Below are 21,460 nucleotides of genomic sequence, written 5' to 3'. Positions count from 1 at the left end.
TGAGGCGTTTTTCTTAGTAAATTGTGAGATCCTCACTTTCATAGTGTTTGACTTTATGTTAGTTGAGTCGTTACGTTTTTCTTGGTTTTTGTCTTGAGTTATAGAGTTGTTATACCTTTTTGTGGTTACCTCATTATATACCCCTATTTTTCTAAGTAAAAACCTAACTTGTATTGTTCTATATCGCCTTGTATCACTCTCCATATGGCAGTTCAATGCCTCCTGTATTTAGTCCCTCTTTTTGATTATTGTGATCTTTTACCTATTGACTTCCATGATTCCCTGTTATGTGTATTTTTTTTTTTAATTAATCTTAATTTGTTTGTTTTTGTGATTTCCCTATTTGAGTTGATATCAGGACGTTCTGTTTTGTGACCTTGTGTTGTGCTGATATCTGATATTATTGGTTCTCTGACCAAACAATATCCTTTAGTATTTCTTGTAGCTTTGGTTTGGTTTTTGCAAATTCTCTAAACTTGTGTTTGTCTGTAAATATCTTAATTTCACCTTCATATTTCAGAGAGAGTTTTGCTGGATATATGATCCTTGGTTGGCAGTTTTTCTCCTTCAGTGTTCTGTATATGTCGTCCCATTCCCTTCTTGCCTGCATGGTTTCTGCTGAGTAGTCAGAACATATTCTTACTGATTCTCCCTTGAAGGAAACCTTTCTTTTCTCCCTGGCTGCTTTTAAAATTTTCTGTTTATCTTTGGTTTTGGTGAGTTTGATGATAATATGTCTCGGTGTTTTTCTTTTTGTATCAATCTTAAATGGGGTTCGATGAGCATCTTGGATAGATATCCTTTCGTCTTTCATGATGTCAGGGAAGTTTTCTGTCAGAAGTTCTTCAACTATTTTCTCTGTGTTTTCTGTCCCCCCTCCCTGTTCTGGGACTCCAATCACCCGCAGGTTATCCTTCTTGATAGAGTCCCACATAATTCTTAGGGTTTCTTCATTTTTTTTAATTCTTTTATCTGATTTTTTTTCAGCTATGTTGGTGTTGATTCCCTGGTCCTCCAGATGTCCCAGTCTGCATTCTAGTTGCTCGAGTCTGCTCCTCTGACTTCCTAGTGTGTTGTCTAATTCTGTTATTTTATTGTTAATCTTTTGGATTTCTACATGTTGTCTCTCTATGGATTCTTGCAACTTATTAATTTTTCCAGTATGTTCTTGAATAATCTTTTTGAGTTCTTCAACAGTTTTATCAGTGTGTTCCTTGGCTTTTTCTGCAGATATCCTAATTTCATTTGTGATATCATTAAGCATTCTGTAAATTAGTTTTTTATATTCTGTATCTGATAATTCCAAAATTGTATCTTCATTTGGGAAAGATTTTGATTCTTTTGTTTGGGGGGTTGGAGAAGCTGTCATGGTCTGCTTCTTTAAGTGGTTTGATATGGATTGTTGTCTCCGAGCCATCACTGGGAAACTAGTTTTTCCAGAAAATCCGCTAAAAAAAAACAGCAGTCAGATCCCTATCAGAGTTCTCCCTCTGGCTCAGGCTATTCAGATGTTAATGAAGCCGCCTGGGGAGGGTGGGGGAGGGAACAGAGAGATAGGAGAGTAGCACCTCAGAATATAACCAGAGTTGCTTGTCTTGCTTGGAATGACTATTATATCTGAGATTCCCGCGGGCGCGTCGCCTATGTGTGCTGGCTGTGTGGAGATTGCCCCCGGGGGGTCTGGCCCGCTGGAGTCACGGTCAGATCCTCCGCTTCCAGCCCCACGCCCAGCGTCAAGGCTCCCCTACTGGGACGGTGCACTCTCGACTCCAAAATCAGTCGCTGCCTCCCGGGGACTTCTCGTCCCTCCAGCCACGTGGCCGTGCCGCCCCCGTGAACCAGGTGGGCCCCCTCCCGGGGTTAGTTCAGATGGGTGGAGTAGCTCCCCGTGCTTGTGCCGTGACCGAGTGTCCCGGCTGGAACGCTGTTCTCCCCACTCCAATATCAGTCGCTGCCTCCCGGGGACTTCTCCTACCGGCTGCGTCCCACGCCGCCCGCGCGACCCGGCTGGCCACCTTCCCGGGGTTAGTTCAGGGGGTGGAGCAACTCTCCGTGTTTATGGCGTACCTGCGTGCAGTCCAAATCCCTGCTGGACGGTTCCCTGGCTCGGATGCTGCTCTTTCTGCTCCAAGATCAGTCACTGCCTCCCGGGGACTTCTCCTAACGGCTGCGTCCCACGCCGCCCGTAGAACCGGCTAGTCCCCCTCCCGGGGTTAGTTCAGGGGGGTGGAGCAGGTCTCTGTGCTTGTGCCGTACCTGACTGGTACGCTGGCTCCAGGCTCTGGAAACAATCGCTGCTTCCCCGTATTAGTTCGTTCTCCGTCTCTAAATCTGTGTTTGTTGTTCAGGGTTCGTAGATTGTTATGTATGTGATCGATTCACTTGTTTTTCCGTGTCTTTGTTGTAGAGGGATCCGAGGTAGCGTCTGCCTAGTCCGCCATCTTGGCTCCGCCTCCTCTAATTTTTATTATTTGTTTTCTTCTGGTGCCTGATGGATTCTTTTGTTGCTCACTTTCTATTTGTTCAAGTTGTAGGGACAGTTCTCTGATTTTGGCTCGCTCTTCTTTTTGTATGTGTGCATTTATCGATATGAATTGGCCTCTGAGCCCTGCTTTTGCTGTGTCCCAGAGGTTTTGATAGGAAGTATTTTCATTCTCGTTGCTTTCTAAGAATTTCCTTATTCCCTCCTTGATGTCTTCTATCACCCAGTCTTTTTTCAGGAGGGTATTGTTCATTTTCCAAGTATTTGATTTCTTTTCCCTAGTTTTTCTGTTATTGATTTCTAGTTTTATTGCCTTGTGGTCTGAGAAGATGCTTTGTAATATTTCGATGTTTTGGACTCTGCAAAGGTTTGTTTTATGACCTGATATGTGGTCTATTCTAGAGAATGTTCCATATGCGCTAGAAAAAAAGTATATTTTGCAGCAGTTGGGTGGAGAGTTCTGTATAAGTCAATGAGGTCAAGTTGGTTGATTGTTGTAATTAGATCTTCCGTGTCTCTATTGAGCTTCTTACTGGATGTCCTGTCCTTCTCCCAAAGTGGTGTGTTGAAGTCTCCTACTATAATTGTGGAGGTATCTATCTCACTTTTCAATTCTGTTAAAATTTGATTTATGTATCTTGCAGCCTTGTCATTGGGTGCATAAATATTTAATGTGGTTATGTCTTCCGGATCAATTGTCCCTTTTATCATTATATACTGTCCTTCTTTATCCTTTGTGGTGGATTTAAGTCTAAAGTCTATTTTGTCAGAAATTAATATTGCTACTCCTCTTCTTTTTTGCTTATTGTTTGCTTGATATATTTTTTTCCATCCTTTGAGTTTTAGTTTGTTTGTGTCTCTAAGTCTAAGGTGTGTCTCTTGTAGGCAGCATCTAGATGGATTGTGTTTCTTTATCCAGTCTGTGACTCTCTGTCTCTTTATTGGTGCATTTAGTCCATTTACACTCAGGGTAATTATAGATAAATAAGTTTTTCGTGCTGTCATTTTGATGGCTTTTTATGTGTGTTGTTGACAATTTCATTTTTCCACATACTTTTTTGTGCTGAGGTGTTTTTCTTAGTAAATTGTGAGATCCTCATTTTCATAGTGTTTGACTTTATGTTAGTTGAGTCGTTACGTTTTTCTTGGCTTTTATCTTGAGTTATAGAGTTGTTATACCTTTTTGTGGTTACCTTATTATTTACCCCTATTTTTCTAAGTAAAAACCTAACTTGTATTGTTCTATATCGCCTTGTATCACTCTCCATCTGGCAGTTCAATGCCTCCTGTATTTAGTCCCTCTTTTTGATTATTGTGATCTTTTACCTATTGACTTCAATGATTCCCTGTTATGTGTATTTTTTTTTTAATTAATCGTAATTTGTTTGTTTTTGTGATTTCCCTATTTGAGTTGATATCAGGACGTTCTGTTTTGTGACCTTGTGTTGTGCTGATATCTGATATTATTGGTTCTCTGACCAAACAATATCCTTTAGTATTTCTTGTAGCTTTGGTTTGGTTTTTGTAAATTCTCTAAACTTGTGTTTATCTGTAAATATCTTAATTTCGCCTTCATATTTCAGAGAGTTTTGCTGGATATATGATCCTTGGCTGGCAGTTTTTCTCCTTCAGTGTTCCGTATATGTCGTCCCATTCCCTTCTTGCCTGCATGGTTTCTGCTGAGTAGTCTGAACTTATTCTTATTGATTCTCCCTTGAAGGAAACCTTTCTTTTCTCCCTGGCTGCTTTTAAAATTTTCTGTTTATCTTTGGTTTTCATGAGTTTGATGATAATATGTCCTGGTGTTTTTCTTTTTGGATCAATCTTAAATGGGGTTTGATGAGCATCTTGGATAGATATCCTTTCGTCTTTCATGATGTCAGGGAAGTTTTGTGTCAGGAGTTCTTCAACTATTTTCTCTGTGTTTTCTGTCCCCCCTCCCTGTTCTGGGACTCCAATCACCCGCAGGTTATCCTTCTTGATAGAGTCCCACATGATTCTTAGGGTTTCTTCATTTTTTTAAATTCTTTATCTGATTTTTTTTCAGCTATGTTGGTGTCGATTCCCTGGTCTTCCAGATGTCCCAGTCTGCATTCTAATTGCTCGAGTCTGCTCCTCTGACTTCCTATTGCGTTGTCTAATTCTGTAATTTGATTGTTAATCTTTTGGATTTCTACATGCAGTCTCTCTATGGATTCTTGCAACTTATTAATTTTTCCACTATGTTCTTGAATAATCTTTTTGAGTTCTTCAACAGTTTTATCAGTGTGTTCCTTGGCTTTTTCTGCAGTTTGCCTTATTTCATTTGTGATGTCTTGAAGCATTCTGTAAATTAGTTTTTTATATTCTGTATCTGATAATTCCAGAATTGTATCTTCATTTGGGAAAGATTTTGATTCTTTTGTTTGGGGGCTTGGAGAAGCTGTCATGGTCTGCTTCTTTAAGTGGTTTGATATGGATTGTTGTCTCCGAGCTATCACTGGGAAACTAGTTTTTCCAGAAAATCCGCTAAAAAAATAATGCAGTCAGATCCCTATCAGAGTTCTCCCTCTGGCTCAGGCTATTCAGATGTTAATGAAGCCGCCTGGGGAGGGTGGGGGAGGGAACAGAGAGATAGGAGAGTAGCACCTCAGAATATAGCCAGAGTTGCTTGTCTTGCTTGGAATGACTATTATATCTGAGATTCCCGCGGGGCGCGTCGCCTATGTGTGCTGGCTGTGTGGAGATTGCCCCCGGGGGGTCTGGCCCCCTGGAGTCAAGGTCAGATCCTCCGCTTCCAGCCCCACGCCCAGCGTCAAGGCTCCCCTACTGGGACGGTGCACTCTCGACTCCAAAATCAGTCGCTGCCTCCCGGGGACTTCTCGTCCCTCCAGCCGCGTGGCCGTGCCGCCTCCGCGAACTGGTTGGGCCACCTCCCGGGGTTAGTTCAGGTGGGTGGAGCAGCTCCCCGTGCTTGTGCTGTGACCGAGTGTCCCAGCTGGGACGCTGTTCTCCCCACTCCAATACGAGTCGCTGCCTCCCAGGGACTTCTCCTACCGGCTGCGTCCCACACCGCCCGTGCGACCCAACTGGACCCCCTCCCGGGGTTAGTTCAGGGGGGTGGAGCAGCTCTCCGTGTTTATGCCGTACCTGCGTCCAGTCCAAATCCCGGCGGGATGGTTCCCCAACTGGGACGCTGCTCTCCCCGTTCCAAGACCAGTCATTGCCTCCCGGGGACTTCTCCTACCGGCTGCGTCCCACGCCTCCCGCAGAACTGGCTGGTCCCCCTCCCGGGGTTAGTTCAGGGGGGTGGAGCAGCTCTCTGTGCTTGTGCCTTACCTGACTGGTACGCTGGTTCCAGGCTCTGAAAACAATCGCTGCTTCCCTGTATTAGTTCGCTCTCCGTCTCTAAATCTGTGTTTTTTGTTCAGGGTTCGTAGATTGTTATGTATGTGATTGAGTCACTTGTTTTTCCGTGTCTTTGTTGTAAGAGGGATCCGAGGTAGCGTCTGCCTAGTCCGCCATCTTGGCTCCGCCTCTACATCTCTTTTTAAAGCAATGCACTGATGCATCCAAATTGCAAATAGAGTACAATTTTTTAATAGTCTTTCTTATCTATTTTTATCTTACTTTATCTTCTTCGTACACATTTGTCTTGAAATACGTAATTTCTATAAAATTAGCATTGTGCAGTTAATGTTTGAACTTAGGTCACTGCCCCAGGAATGCCCAGGCTTACTGCTACTATTATTACTACCAGTGTTACTTTTTGTTATAATAATAATACATAAAGTAAAGAAAAAAATTACATGTATATCCAGTCACTGGGAAGACAGATTGTCTACGTAGAATTGAAAATTGAACCCCACACCACATTTTCTGTATTATTTTCCTTTTTACGTTATAACACAAATAGCATAGTGTGTGGCTTTAAAGAGTACATATTTATTTGCTCACACTTCTTGTGAAAAGTCTAAAGCAGAGTCACTAGCCTATCAGTCTCTTCCTTGTCGAGATCCCCAAGTATTTGTTGGCGTTCCTTGACTCGTAGATGATCGTCATATAGCTTTTCTCTTTCTCTTTGTGTGTCTACTCTCCTCTTTTTGTAACTTAGAATTGATTAGATTTAGGGCCCACCCTGAACTGTTATAATTTCATTAACATAATATAAGAAAATAAAAACCCTGTTTTCAAACATGGTCACATGCACAGATACAATAGTCGAGAGAATATATTGCTAATGGGACCCTGTGGTCTGCAGTGTCTGTTCAACTATAACAGCTGTGTTGACCACAACTGTATCTCATCCACACGTAGCCAGGGCATCTGGAAAGACAGGTTCAGGTGCCACCTATTGACAAAAAGCCTGAATGTTTAGAACCAGAGACAATATTGCCGAGTGGGACTCACAGTGGGGAAAAGCAGTGTGAGCCCAGGCATATACCTCCTCTGAACACACAGGCTTGCTGTTGTCAGGAGACACTCGGGACCCACTGAGTCCAGGATCCATTTCAGGGCAGTTTCAAGTGAGGAATAAGGGAGCTTTCTGTCTCACAATTTCTTCTCATTCTCAAAATACTGGCACCCATTGGAGCCCTCCTTTCTATTCAGATTCTAGATTTAGAAGACCTCTCCATGGGTGGGATTATTTTCCTCTCTGCTCTACAAAGGATGGATTGTCATAGGGACAGTGGGCATCTAGTAAATATTACCATTTCCTCTGTTTTTTAGGGTCTTTATGAGAGGACATATGTCAGCCTAGCCTTGATCTGTTACGTAGTGTAGGACACAGGATTTGATGAAACTTCATTAGATTGTCTCCATGTGGGTAATTATGATAATACTAAAAAGCTATAAAGTTGCATTAAATATACAGTCTGAGCAGGTATTCATCCAACTGAATTAACCTGAAGAAACAGCCTTACATTCAATGCACAAAAATATACAGATGTTAGACACATTTTACTCATGAAAGGTGTTCTTTGATCTTAAGCGAAGAGTCCTGAGAGTGTTGATGTTAACTCAGCACATGGATTTGTCTTTCCTGCCTGCATTTCCCCTCAGAACACTTCCATCCATGTAATTTCTGAATGTCTCATGCACTAGTACCTCACCTAACAAAACCTTCATTCTGACAGGAAGATACAAAGAAGCAAGCCTGTGACTGGACTGACCCACCCAGCCTGTGAGATCGTGTACTCCCTTGTGCCACAAGCCCAGAGTCACTGTTTGTAGTGTACCTAAGTGACATCTTAGTCCTGGATTCAGGGCAGTAGGTGGGATGTCTACTACTCCAGCTACTAACCCAGCACATTGGTGAGCTGAGGACCTCCCACTAACTCTCCCTACTTCTGGTATGGAAAATTTGTGTTCTTGAAAGTTACCTTTCAAGGAGAGTGTCTACAGACACAAGAAGTTCTTATAGACAGGAAGTTTCAGAGAAAAGGTTTCATAAGTGTTACTGGTCATTTCAATAACTCCACTAATGATTACTCTCCAGGCAGAAATGTCCACTCTGTAAAAAATACATAAATAAAAAAATACTTTAGGCTGACATGAGCGTAATCCCCTTCACAGTATCCTTTTTTTTTTTTTTTTTTTTTTTGCACATCCTTTGTTAAATTTATTCCTAAGTGTTTTATCTTCCTCAACAGTACTGTAATTGGGAATTTTATATTCATTTCCCAGTCGTTTGCTGCTATACTTGATTTTTTTTTTTTCTTTTTTTTTTTTTTTTTTATAATGACTTTTATTAAGCTTCAAGTGAACGTTTACAAATCCAATCAGTCTGTCACATATAAGTTTACATACATCTCACTCCCTACTCCCACTTACTCTCCCCGTCTTGAGCACAGTATCCTTTTTATATACTTGGTAGTAAAGCCAGTTCAGCTGAAGAAATATTCCCCCAAGCTACTGAGCCTATCAGGGTGGTCCCAATTTACTACAAACTTTGGGATGGACACCGTTTTGTCTCTATTCAATGTTTTTGTTCCATTTTGCTGCTGTTTCAATTCCTTGTAATACACAAAAGGTTAAACATTACAAATGTGACCAGTTAGAAAGCCCTGGACTTGTGGTAAATATTTGATATCTATCTATTTGTCTGTCTATCTGTCTGTCATCTATCTGTCTATCTGTCTATCGCCTATCTGTCAATCTATCATCCATCCATCCATCCATCCATCCATCCATCCATCCATCCATCCATCCATCCATCCATCCATCCATCATCTATCTATCCATCATCTATCTATCTATCTATCATCTATTCATTCCAATATACCTATTCTTAAAGGTGTCTTTCATCCTTGGCTGCATCTGGCTTCCTGATTTGAATATGTCCTTTTGGTGTGGATTAAGGCAACCCCAGGGAGAGATGAAATGGGATCCCAGGGAGGGGACTCTGTTCTGTTAATGACACAACAAGCAGCCCCAGAGAAAGGAGCCTCTTCTGCCCCTTTTAAACTTTACAAACAGAGGCACCTCCTACATGCAAATTCTCACTTAGACAATTGGATGAAACCCCAGCACACATTTCCTGAAATTCAGGCTCTTCTCAGCCTGGAGAATATTCTCTGGGAGTCATGGACCTTATCCACAAGAACATGATAAGTGTGTGGGTTTTCTTCTTTCTGGTGATATCTCGTAGAGGTAAGTGTCTTCGAGATTCAGAAACAAAGCTCTGGGGATTATGTATCTGAACACATGACTCACAGTGGTTCTGTTTGTTCCCAGATGTCCTGTCCCATGTGTGGCTACAGGAGTCGGGCCCAGGACTGGTAAAACCTTCACAGACCCTATCCATCATCTGCTCTGTCTCTGGATTCTCTTTAACCAGCTACGATATGACCTGGTTCCGCCAGCCTCCAGGAAAAGGGCTAGAGTGGGTGGGTGCCATATGGACTGGTGGAGGCACAGGTTATAATTCAACTGTGGCATCCCGAGTCAGCATCACCAGGGAAACCTCCAAGAGCCAAGTTTACTTCCAGCTGAGCTCTGTGACTCCCGAGGACACAGCCCTAGATTACTGTGCAAGAGACACCGTGAGAGGAAGTCAGTGGGATCCCAGACAGAAACCTCCCTCCAGGGAGGCCAAGAGAGAGCTAGGGTTCACGTGATGCTCAGCATCACATAGCACAGGGGACCAAACCCAGGGCAGGGGTGAAGGGAGGGAGAAGGAGTGGGCTTCTTGTTAGAATCTCTGGTTTCCACTTCCTGTACAGGAAATCCTCTACAGACTCTATGCAACTACATACTTCATTAATGTAGTGGTTTTTCGTACTTCCATACATCATAATTTTTTTTCCTACTCTGAAGATAGATTTTGTGTTTTTCTTATATAGTCACTTTATGCAGGACTAAGACTCAGCATATTTTTCAATGTGTGTCTGAAATCCTGAAACTTGGTGAACGCCCTGAGAAGGCTCAGGGGACTGTCATCATGTGTAAATGAATCTCATTATTTGCTGTTCACATGAAAGTAGTAACCAGCCCTCTTATGGTTTGCAGGAGCATTGCACAGCTAGGTTGAACATTGTGAGGTATGCACTGTTCAGACTTCTAGTGCCAGAGAGCACTCGTTTTAGGTATATAACTGAGGCATTATGTTTACCAAAATTGGCTTAGTCTTTATTGTTATTTTATAACTGATGTTCTTATACCATTTCCCTTTAAAGTCGTGTAAGAATATGTTGTTGTTGTTGTTAGATGCCTTTGAGTCAGTTCTGACTTGATAGCGACCTTTTATGCAACAGAAGGAAACACTGCTGGGTCCCTGTTGCACCTGAGCCCACTGTTGTAGGCACTCTGTCAATCCATCTCACTGAGGGTGTTCCTCTCTATTGATGACCCTCTATTTTACAAAGCATGGGGTTCTTCTCCATAGACTGGTCCCTCCTGGTCACATGTCCAAAATAAATGAGATGATATTTTCCTATCCTTGCTTCTAACGAGAATTCTAGCTGTGCTTCTTTCAAGACAGATTTTTTCATTCCTCTGGCAGCCATTGTATATTCAACACTCTTTGAAAACACCATAATTCAAAGGCATCAATTCTTCCTTCTTCATTGTGCAGCTTTCACATGCATATGAGGCAGGTTGAAAACACCATGGCTTGGGTCAGGTGCACCTTTGTTCTTAAAGGGACATCTTCATTTTAACACTTTAAAGAGATGTTTTGCAGCAGATGTGCCCAATGAAATGCTTCGTTTGATTTCTTGGCTGCTGCTTCCATGGGTCTTGATTGTGGGTGCAAGTAAAATGAATTCCTTGACAACTTCAATCTTTTCTCCACTTATCTTGATGTGGCTTATAGGTCCAGTTGTGAAGATTTTTGTTTTCTTTATATTGAGATGTAGTCCATACCGAAGGCTGTGGTCTTTGATCTTCACCAGTGAATATTTCAAGTCCTTGTCACTTTCAGCAAGCAAGGTTGTGTCATCTCCGTAATGCAAGTTGTTATCGAGTCTTCCTCCAATCATGGTGCCCCCTTCTTCGTATAGTCCAGCTTCTCAGATTATTTGTTCAGCATGAAGATTGAATAAGCATATTGAGAGGATACAAGCCTGAGGCACGCTATTCCTGACTTTAAACCAGACAGTATTCCCTTGACTGTTAAAATGACTGTCTCTTGGTAAATACAATTCCTTGTGAGCATGATTAAAAGCTCTGGAATTCCCACTTTTACCCTTGCTTTTCATAATTTGTTATGATCCACACAGTCCAAATGCCTTCACATAGTCAATAAAACACAGGTCATCATCTTTCTAGCATTCTGTACTTTCAACCAGGATTTATCTAACATTGGCAATGACATCCTTATTCCAAGTCCTCCTCTGAATCCGGGTTAAATTCCTTGTCTATTGCTGCAACCATTTTTGAGTGATCTTCAGCAAAAATTTACTTGTGTGTGATATTCATGTTACTATTCAATAATTTTTTGCATTCTGTTGGATCACCTTTCTTTGAAATGGGCACAAATATGGATGTCTCAATCAGTTGGCCAGATAGCTGTCTTCAAATTTCTTGGCATAGAAGAGTGAACACTTCTAGCACTGCATCCATTTGTTGAAGCATCTCAATTGGCAGTCCATCCATCCCTGGAGCCTTGTTTTTTACCAATGCCTTCAGTGCAGCTTGGACCTCTTTCTTCAATAACTTGTCTTCTTGATCATATGCTACCTCTTGAGATAGTTGAACATCGGCCAATTATTTTTGGTGCAGTAACTCTGCATATTTCTCCCATCTTTTTTGATGTTCAGTGTGTCATTCAGTATTTTCCCTGTAGAATCCTTCAATATTGCAACTCGAGTCTTGATATTTTCTTCTTTGGTTTTTCAGTTTGAGAAAAGCCAAGCGTGTTTTTCCCTTTTGGTTTTCTATCTCCAGGTCTTTGCGTATTTCATTAGAGTACTTCGTCTTCTTGAGCTACCCTTTGAAATCTTCAGTTCAGCTCTTTTAATTCATCATATCTTTCTTTTGCTTTAGGTACTCTACGTTCAAGAGCTACTTGCACAGTCTCTTCTGACATTAATTTTGTACTTTTCTTTCTTTCATGTCTTTTTAATGACCTCTTGCTTTCTTTACGTCAGATGTCCTTGATGTTATTCCATAGCTCATCTGGTCTTCAGTCATTAGTGTTCATCATGTCAAATCTATTCTTGAGATGGTCTCTAGATTCAGGTGGGATATACTCAAGTTTGTGCTTTGGCTCTCATGGACTTGTTCTAATTTTCTTCAGCTTCAACTTTAACTTGCATTTGAGCAATTGATGGTCTGTTCTGCAGTTGGTCCCTGGCCTTGTTCAGACCTGATGTAGAGCTTTTCCATCATCTCTTTCCACAAATGTAGTCAACTGGATTCCTGAGTATTCCATCTGGTCACGTTCAATATAGCCACCTTATTTTGTTGAAAAAATGTTTTTGCAGTGAAGAAGTTGTTGGTCCTGCAAAATTTTAACATGCAATCTCTGGCATCCTTTCTATCACCAAAGGCATATTTTCCAACAACCAGTCCTTCTTTGTTTCCAACCTTTACTTTCCAATTGTCAGTAATTATGAATGCATCTTGATTGCATATTTGATTAATTGCAAACTACAGAAGTTGGTAAAAATCTTTAGTCTCTTCGTCTTTGTCCTTTGTGGTTGGTTGAAAGTTTAAATAATAGTCATATTAACTGTCTTCCTTGGAGGAGTGTGCATATTATTCCATCACTGACAATGTTGTCCTTTAGGATAGATCTTGAAATGTACTTTTTGACAATGAATGTGACACAGCTCCTCTTCAGTTAGTCACGCCTGGCATTGTAGACTATACGGTGTTTTGATTCAAAATGGGCTATACAAGTCCATTTCAGCTCACTAATGCTTAGGATATCAAGTTTTATGTGTTGCGTTTCATTTTTGGTGACTCCCAATTTTCCTAGATTCATACTTCATACATTTCACTGTCCAATTTTTAATGGATATTTGCAGTTGTTTCTTCTCATTTTGAATCATGCCACATCAGCAGATGAAAGTCCCAAAAGCTTGACTCCATCCATGTCATTAAGGTCGACTCTACTTTGAGGCGGCAGCTCTTCACCATTAATATGATGAATTTCTTCCAACTTGAGGGGCTCCCCTTTCAGCAATATAGGGCAATATTCCTTTGTTATTCATAAGCTTTTGATTGGTCAGTTTTTTTGGAAGTAAACTGCCAGGTCCTTCTACCTAGTCTTCTTACTCTGGAAGCTCTGCTGAAACCAGTCCATCAAGGGTAACCCTGCTGAAATTTAAAATACCAATGGCAAAGCTTCCAGTATCAGAACTACTGGCTAGCCATCACAGTACAACAAACTGACAGACATGTGGTGGATACAGTTGAAAATAATATAGCTTGAGTTAATTCAATGTATTTTGTCTGCTGCCTATTCTCTTAATTTAAATATTTAAGTATAGTATTTATGTCTCCTTTATTGACCTATTATTTATTTCCACTCTTATGAATTTCTAGTGGTTACCCTAGGGCTTATAATATGTGTTTTAAATTAATCTGGTCTAATTTCAGATATTATACCTGTGCGTATGGAATGTTAGGGTATTTTAGCAAATTGCCCAATTCCTTCCTCCCCATCCTTTGTCTCTTTGCTTTATTCCATTCACTTTTACATGTCCTATAGAAATACAATACACATTTATTATTATTGCCTTAAGTGTAAGTTATAAAATAGAGGAACTAAAATGAGAAAAAATGTTCAATTTCTTCTTATTTTATTCCTTATTCCTGAAGAACTTTTTTTTTTTTTTTTTTAAATCTCCTGACGGATGCACATGCTGACCATACCTTTTCTCACTGTCTGGTTCTAAGAGAATATTTTTGACTTTTAAGAGATATTTACACTGGGTTTATAATTAGAGCTTACATTTTTTCTTTTTTTAAATTTAAAGATATCATCCCTTTGACTTTGTGATTCCCTGTATTGGATGAGAAAACTCAAAACCAAACCCATTGCCCTTGAGTCGATTCCAACTCATAGTGACCCTACAAGACAGAGTAGAACTGCCGCAAAGAGTTCCCAAGGAGTGCACGGTGGATTCGAATTGTGGACCTTTTGGTTAGCAGCCATAGCATTTAGCCATTATGTCACCAGGGTTTCCCGTTGGATGAGGAGAGTGCTACAATTATATTTTCTGTTCTTCCCTGAGAAGTCCATCCTTCATCTTTTTGAATGACTTCAAGATTTTCTCTTTGTCATTGGCTATCAGGGGTTTTATATTATAAACCTCTGTGAGGGGGTGTGTGTGTATGTGTAAGTGTATGAATTTTTATCCTGCTTGCCATTCTTCGACATTTTTGGATCAGAGATTTGGTATTTGTCACTAATTTTGGAAATTTTTTGGCCATTATTTCTTCAAATACTTTTCCTTCCTGATTTCTCTTTCTTCTCTTTTTGCATACCACATATATATGTGTGTGTGTATATATATATATATGGTCGCTATGAGTTGGAATCGACTTGATGGCAATGGGTATACGGAAACCCTTGTGGTGCAGTGGTTAAGTGCTACAGCTGCTAACCAAGAGGTCGGTAATTCGAATCCTCCAGGAGCTCCTTGGAAACTCTATCAGGCATTTCTACCCTGGGCTATAGTGTCGCTATGAGTCGGAATCGACTCGACAGCAATGGTTTGGTGTGTGTGTGTATATATATCTATATACACATATAAATATGTATATAAATATATATAGCACCTTTTCATTTAGCCCCACAGCTTTTGGATGATCTGTTCTCTCTTTTTTTTTTTGCTTTGCAATTTAGTCTAGCTACTTTTTTACTTTGTATCAACCAATTTAAAGTTCAAGCTTGCTTTTGACAGCTGTGTTGAGTCTATTTGATCAGTTTATTGAAGGCATTCTTCATTTCTATTACTGTGTTGGTGATTATCAAAATTTCTTGTATTTCAATTTGATTATTTTTTGTGCTTTATGTCATTCTCCTGAAGTTGTCTATGGGATCTTACAGTCAGTTTACACTTTCCTTCAGATTGGTGAACATATTAATAAGAATTATTTTAAATTCCCTGTCATATTTGAAAAATACTGATCTTCACATAAAGTCTCTCTTACACTCTCTGTGACTCTGTGTCTATTCTGGTCTTTGTATAATTCAGAAATGATCAGGGCTAGGCTCTACAATAAACTTTTAGGACCTCATTAACATACACACACACCACACACACACACCACAAACCTATTTCTGAACATGATTATATCCACAGGTACAAGGACCAGGAATTTAACACATATTCCTGGGGAACATAATTCAATTTATCACACAATATTTTCCCAATGTGCCTGAGAATACGACAATCCCTCCACACTCAAGCTACTTCAGGTTCTCTGGTGCCTAGATCTAGTTCCCTCCCACACCATGTAGAGACTCCAAGAGCCCAGGGAAATGGAGGAAGGTAGGTGAAAGCCTGGCATGGCATTAAGTATAGCATCCAGGTGTCTCACTTTGTTCTCTCTGTCCTATGTGTCCATCAAGACCAGGGCCATGGACTTAATTAAAGAAATGGTAAATAAATAAATTATGAATCTATTGCAGAGCATGTTATCCTTGCCTCAGAGACACACGCACACATGCACACATACACATACACGCTCACACACAGACTCCTCTATTGAACTGAGGCTCTTTGTCCAGGTGATGATAGCATGATCTTTTTTGGTATATTGCACTTTAGTATCTGTCTTACATATCTAGTGTGGCTGTAGCATAAATGTCATAAATGAATGACTTTAAAAAACAGAAGTTTATTCTCTCCCGGTTTTGGAGGCTAGAAGTCCAAATTCAGGGCACCAGTTCTAGGGGAAGGCTTTCTATCTCTGTTGGATCCAGGGGAAGGCCTTTGTCTCCTTTCAACAACTGTGGGTCCAGCATCCCTTGGAGATCTTCATGTGTCTTTGCATCAGTCTTCCACCAGCTCAAGGAGGTTCTCAGCACAGGGACCCAGGGTCCAAACGACGAGCTACCTTTTCAGCTCTTCTTTTGTGGTGGTAGTGAGGACCCTCACTCCCTGCCAGCTTGTCTCTCCCTTTATTTATTGTAAGATAAAAAAGGATAAATCTATATTCCAGGGACACTCCTGTTACATGTGGTCAGGGCTGTGACCTGAGTAAGGCTGTTGCATCCCACCATTACCCTGCCTCAATAATATAACAAATACCATCTAATCTTCATTAACATAGCCCAATCTTGCCTCATTAACACACAGAGCTCCGGAATTAGAGCACATCAGAAAATTGAGAATAATTACATCAGATTACAAAGTAGAGGATGACAATACAGTAATAGGAATCGTGGCTAGTCAAGTCGACATATGTTTGGAGGGGCAAAATTCAATCCATGACAGTATCCAAAACTGGAATCTCATTACTGAACATCAAAAAACACTTCAGATGACATTGTTCTTTAGCAAATAGTGTCCTGTTTTGTCCTTGATATGAACTTAATATTATTTGTGTCCTGCAAAAACTTATGAACTTGCGACATTCTTCATACCTACTGTATGAAAACCACCTGGATTAAATATATTCCACTTTCTACCAGTAAACCTTAAACCAAAACTATCTCCTGAAGTATTTTTTAAACTAAGCAATAGTTTAACTTAATTGGTAAACTATGACTGCCTTGATCTGTGTGCTATTTAAAGAATTATCTTTATGTGATCAAATTGATGTAGAAATTGTCAAATAGGTGCATGTTTTGTTGTATATATTTTCACCAAAAGTAATACATTATTTTAAGACAATGTATGGAGTTAAATTGAAGAAGGAATAAACATTGCATAACATTATATAAGTGATGAATAGCATGGAGCTGTCCTTGTCTGTATGTAGAGTTGGGGATATAGGCTGATTGAACTCTAGTCATGAGTTTTCAAACTCTTAATGTTGCAGATATGGGCAAGTGTTTTAACTTCTCTGAGCACAGCTTTAGATTTCCCATCTGTATGTAGAGAATATAATGCAATGCAACCTTTACTAAATGGTTGAGAACATTAAATAAGATAATATTGGAACCTGTTTACCACTTTTCATGCTAGAGAAAAGCTTAATAGATGTGTGCTGCCCTGATTGGTTCCACACACACTCCTCCCACCTTCTGTCCAGGGCACTTGCCCCTCCAGGTGAACTGCTCTGCCTATGACATTCACGTCACATAACCCTGTACAGAGACGGAGACACGCAAATAGTGCCCTACCCTCTTCTCATAAATACCCTCAAAGAACCTGACCCTGGAGCTCTGGGAGAGGAGTCCCAGGCTCAGGTGCTGTGCTATCCCCAAGGATCTGTGAGCCCAGTCACAGCACCATGAAGTTTAACCATTTCTGGGGTTGTCTTCTCATCCTTTTGCAAGGTAAGTATTGGAGCTATGAGGGAGCGATGCACGTTGAGTACATAAGTGGGTGGAGAGTTGGGTTTCCTGAGCCTAATGATGGTGCTCTTTTTTTTTTTTTTGCAGTTGTCCATTGTGAGGTCCAGCTGATGGAGTCTGGAGGAGACCTTACAAAACCTGGGGGTTCCCTGATACTCTCTTGTGTAACCTCTGGTTTTACCTTCAGCTATTATGCCACACACTGGATCTTTCAATATCCTGGAAAGGGGCTGGAATAGCTGGCAGGTATAAGGTCTGATGGAAGTCAACAATACTACACAGAGTCCGTGAAGGGCCGGTTTACCATCTCCAGAGATAACTCCAAGAACACACCGTATCTGCAAATGGACAGCCTGAGAACAGAGGACACAGCCATGCATTACTGTGCAAGTGACACAGTGAAGGGAGGTCATTGGAAGCCCAGACACAAACCTCCCTGCAGGAGACAGAAGGAGTCTGGGCTGTAGGGGGTGCCCATGCCCACCAAGTAGTACAGGGAGCTTCTGGGGAGCAAGTGAAGAAAAGGGATGGAAGGATTACTCTCAGAAGCTGTGGCTTCCCCCATTAAGTCAGTGTCTTCTCAGGGACCTACATGAAAAATATTCTAGGGATCTTTCCTGATTTGAACATCAAAGCTTTTGTTTTCGTGGAGTCATCGTGTCTGTCTTTCCCCATCTGCCCCAGGGCAAGTTCCACAGTAATGTTTCTTGAGGAGGTCTCTGTTTGCAGTTCAGGTTACTATTTACTGCCATTATTTGCCAAGTTTAGAAAAACTTAGTATCTTCAACTATTCTGCTGTTGGTCCTCATATTTGCCCTGCACTGTCAGATGGATCCCCATCTTTTCACCTAGGTGAGTGCCCCCCAGTTGTCCTTGATGTAGTACCTTTCACTGATGATGCTCCAGGCCAAGTTGGTCATGTTGATGTGTGTTTGTAAGTTGCCAAAAAGTATTTTGCTCCAAGGGGCATGTGGTAGTTCTTGGAGTCATTTTTGGTTGTCTCAGCGGAGGTGCAGCGTACATTCCCACAAATCTGATAATTCTCTCCGGACCAGAACTTATTTTTTCAAATTTCATGGAAACGTTAGTTCAACCCTCAGCACATGCACACACACACACATACTTGGCACACAGAAACCAGTACCCATTCATACCCCCCACTGGAGGACACCCAGGCCTCCTCAATGTGTACCATCAAGCTCAGAGTACTGTGTTATTTTAATTAGACCTAGGATTAGAGGTCTTTTCATCAAAGCTGTGCTCTGCCATCAGCTCCTGCTCCTGGGTGTGACCTCCATCAGGGCTTTCTGCATTTTCCTTAGGGATTTGGTCCCACTGAAAATGGTAACTCTAATGAGCTGTGGTCTAGCGTGACTCTCACATATGCCTGGGGTTGGCTCACCATTGTCTGCACTGACTGTGAAAGCCTCAGCCATGTGTTTCTGAACCTCCATAGCTAAGCCTGGTTCTGTCCCACAGTGACATCTACAGGCCCCCGGGCTCTGAGGGAACAGACAACCCCAGCATATAGGAACTGTCACATCTCCACCTGTATTCTGTTTGCTTTTGTCCTGTTTTGCAGAGCGTATCACACGCCCAAGTTCATAGTCAGTTTTGGTGGGGTGAGGCATTGATCACATTGTGAACAGAATGAGGAAGGACATGTTAGAGCATAGTGGTAAAAGTCAGTCAGTGTGTCTGTATGTGTGTTTGAGTCTGTGTGTGTTTGTAATTGAAATAGTAGAAGTGAGTGGACTTTTACCCACGTGGACTTGTGGATGCAGGTATTACCTGATGAAACTTCAACCTCAGTTTTCTAAAGGAGAATAGAGGCTTTTCATGTCACCAAAGTTTCTGGATTGCTCGTGAAATGACTCTTTGGGTCAGTGCATCTGGAAATTGCAAGGAAGTGGCTCTTGGAGATGTCATAAACCTTGGCCTTTGGTCAGCCTGCAGAGCTCACTGGGTTACAAAGAATAATGCACTACTTCAGGAGATTATATCCAATGCACCCGGTGTAACTGACTGATCATTTAACGCTGGGCCAGAGGCGCTGTCAGAGAGAGGCAGGGTGAGCCCAGACATAGCTGCCCTGCAGGGAGTTCAAGGGGAATTCAGGGGACACTTAGGACCTGCTATCTCAGGGGACTAGCCCAAGGATCACGGGCAAAGAAGACTGGGGAGAGGTTTCCTCTGAGCACATGAGTTTTACCTCAAAAACAAAAAACAAAAAAACTAAAGTTCAATTTCATTCAACCTGCTGATGTGTTTATAAATATTCTACTCCATCAATAGTGTTTGCCTAACTTAATAACACAATGGGTACCACAGGGAAAGAGGTGATTTTGTAGTACTTATAGAAATCCTATGGAGCCCTGGTTTCACAGGTTTTAAGTGCTCAGCTGCTAAAGACAAGGTTGGTGGTTCAAAGCCACCAGACGCTTCTTGGGAAGTCTGCTTCAGTAAAAATTATAGCCTTCGAAACCCTGTGAAGCAATTTTACTCTGTTCCACAGGGTCAGTATGGGTCAGAGTCAACTCTAGGCCATGGGTTATAAATATCTTAATAGTGAGGAGCAGAAGACAGGATGGTATCATTAATTCAGTGGATCCTGAATTTTGGAGGTACACTGATCCCAGGAATAAGAGACTAGTATGTCAAGCCTGGGATGGGTGTGTGAGAGGAAGTGGGTGGGTAAGAGTCGGTGTCAGATGCATGGATCCAAACTGATCAGAAATTAATTGGTAAAGTTGGGGAACTTTCAGAACTGAAAATACATAAATTATGTGGACTCAGGGGATAAGACACAAAGCTACTAAAAACAGATTCCTTGGAAAGATTGAAAAGCAAGTTTAGCGATAGTTTCGTGCAATTCCTCTTATCAGTGGGATTGGAAACACAGCCTTCAATGACTCATCAGAGGGCTGGCCTGAGAACCAGAAGTCTTCTTACTGAACAGCCTGGAAGCTCAGGAAACCCAGACAGGGGCCTGGGGAAATTGTCTCAGAGTGAGGAGCAGATTCCACAGCTTCCCATGGATCCTGCGGGACACTCATGTGCAGCAACAACAGTCCTTGTCTCGGAGTGACCCATGGGCTGGGCTTGGTGCTTGAGGGGACCACGATGATGTCCATAAACCTGGTCAGCATCATAGCAGGTGATGGGCCCCAGAAAAAGTCCAGGAGGTCTGTGCACCAAGGAAAGTGGGGCCACAAGAAGGAGCATCAATGTGGGTGCTGCACCCCTCAGCGGGAAGACCTCTGTCTGCACAGTGTTTGGGAACACACATGGTACACATTTATCAACAAGGATTATCACTTGTACCCTCATAATTGCATTGCTTCATTGTGCCTGTATCTTCTATCTTCTTCTCTCAGGCTGTGTCAGGTCTTGAGCTATGAAATATTCTGCCTCTTGAATATTCAAACAATATATAAGGTCTATTGTGTTAAATATGGATATACCTGTGTCCCCCCCCCCCCGCCGCCACCCAGAGAATCACCAAATAACCATGCTTCTCTCCATCAGAAGCCTGTGAGAGCACACCATTAACTGAAGCTAGGGAATCCTCTTCTTGGTGGCAGTAGCTTCAGTAAATGGGTCCCCAGTCCCAGGCTGATGAGGAGGCTGTGGCCAATCACAGTGGATTTCATCCACTCTCATCTTCCCTCCAAAGGTGGTTGCTCCCAGGTCCATCTGGTGCCCCTGGTGGGTGAGGTGAGGAAGGATGTGTCATCAGTGAAGGTCTCCTGCAGGGCTCCTGGATACACTTTCTCCACCTACTATGTTCACTGGATTCAGCAGGCGAATGGAGAAGGTCTTGAGTGGGTGAGACAAATTAACGCTGAAATTGCGCTGCCTCCACCCTTTCTTGAGAGACCATGACATGCCACCTGGCTAGAGAGATACCAGCTTGCCGCCGCCCTGGTTCTGGCCTGTGCCAGTGGCCAGTTCATCCGGATACATATTTGTTTTGTTTTGTTTCTGTTTCTTCTCTCTCTCTCTTCTTTTCTTTCCTCCCTCCTACCTAGCCTCATGCACTGCCCGCCCCTTCTGGATGGGCCACACCCCCAGGC

At 41.8% G+C, this 21,460-nt stretch overlaps 1 gene segment (V, D, J or C); it reads left to right on the top strand.

Annotated features, from left to right (window-relative positions):
* Nucleotides 1-17,529, top strand: part of LOC126064708 (immunoglobulin heavy variable 4-59-like) — an 88,848-nt gene extending 71,319 nt beyond the window's left edge. The window contains 1 exon segment of the V gene segment in view: nt 17,472-17,529. Coding sequence covers nt 17,472-17,495 — 24 coding nt within the window.
* Nucleotides 17,530-21,460: the final 3,931 nt, after the last annotated feature.

Source organism: Elephas maximus, chromosome 21, assembly GCF_024166365.1.
Source record: "Elephas maximus indicus isolate mEleMax1 chromosome 21, mEleMax1 primary haplotype, whole genome shotgun sequence".
NCBI classification, from domain to species: Eukaryota; Metazoa; Chordata; class Mammalia; order Proboscidea; family Elephantidae; genus Elephas; species Elephas maximus.
Note: the sequence above shows the minus strand (reverse complement) of the source record. Positions and strands in the feature narration are given on the sequence as shown.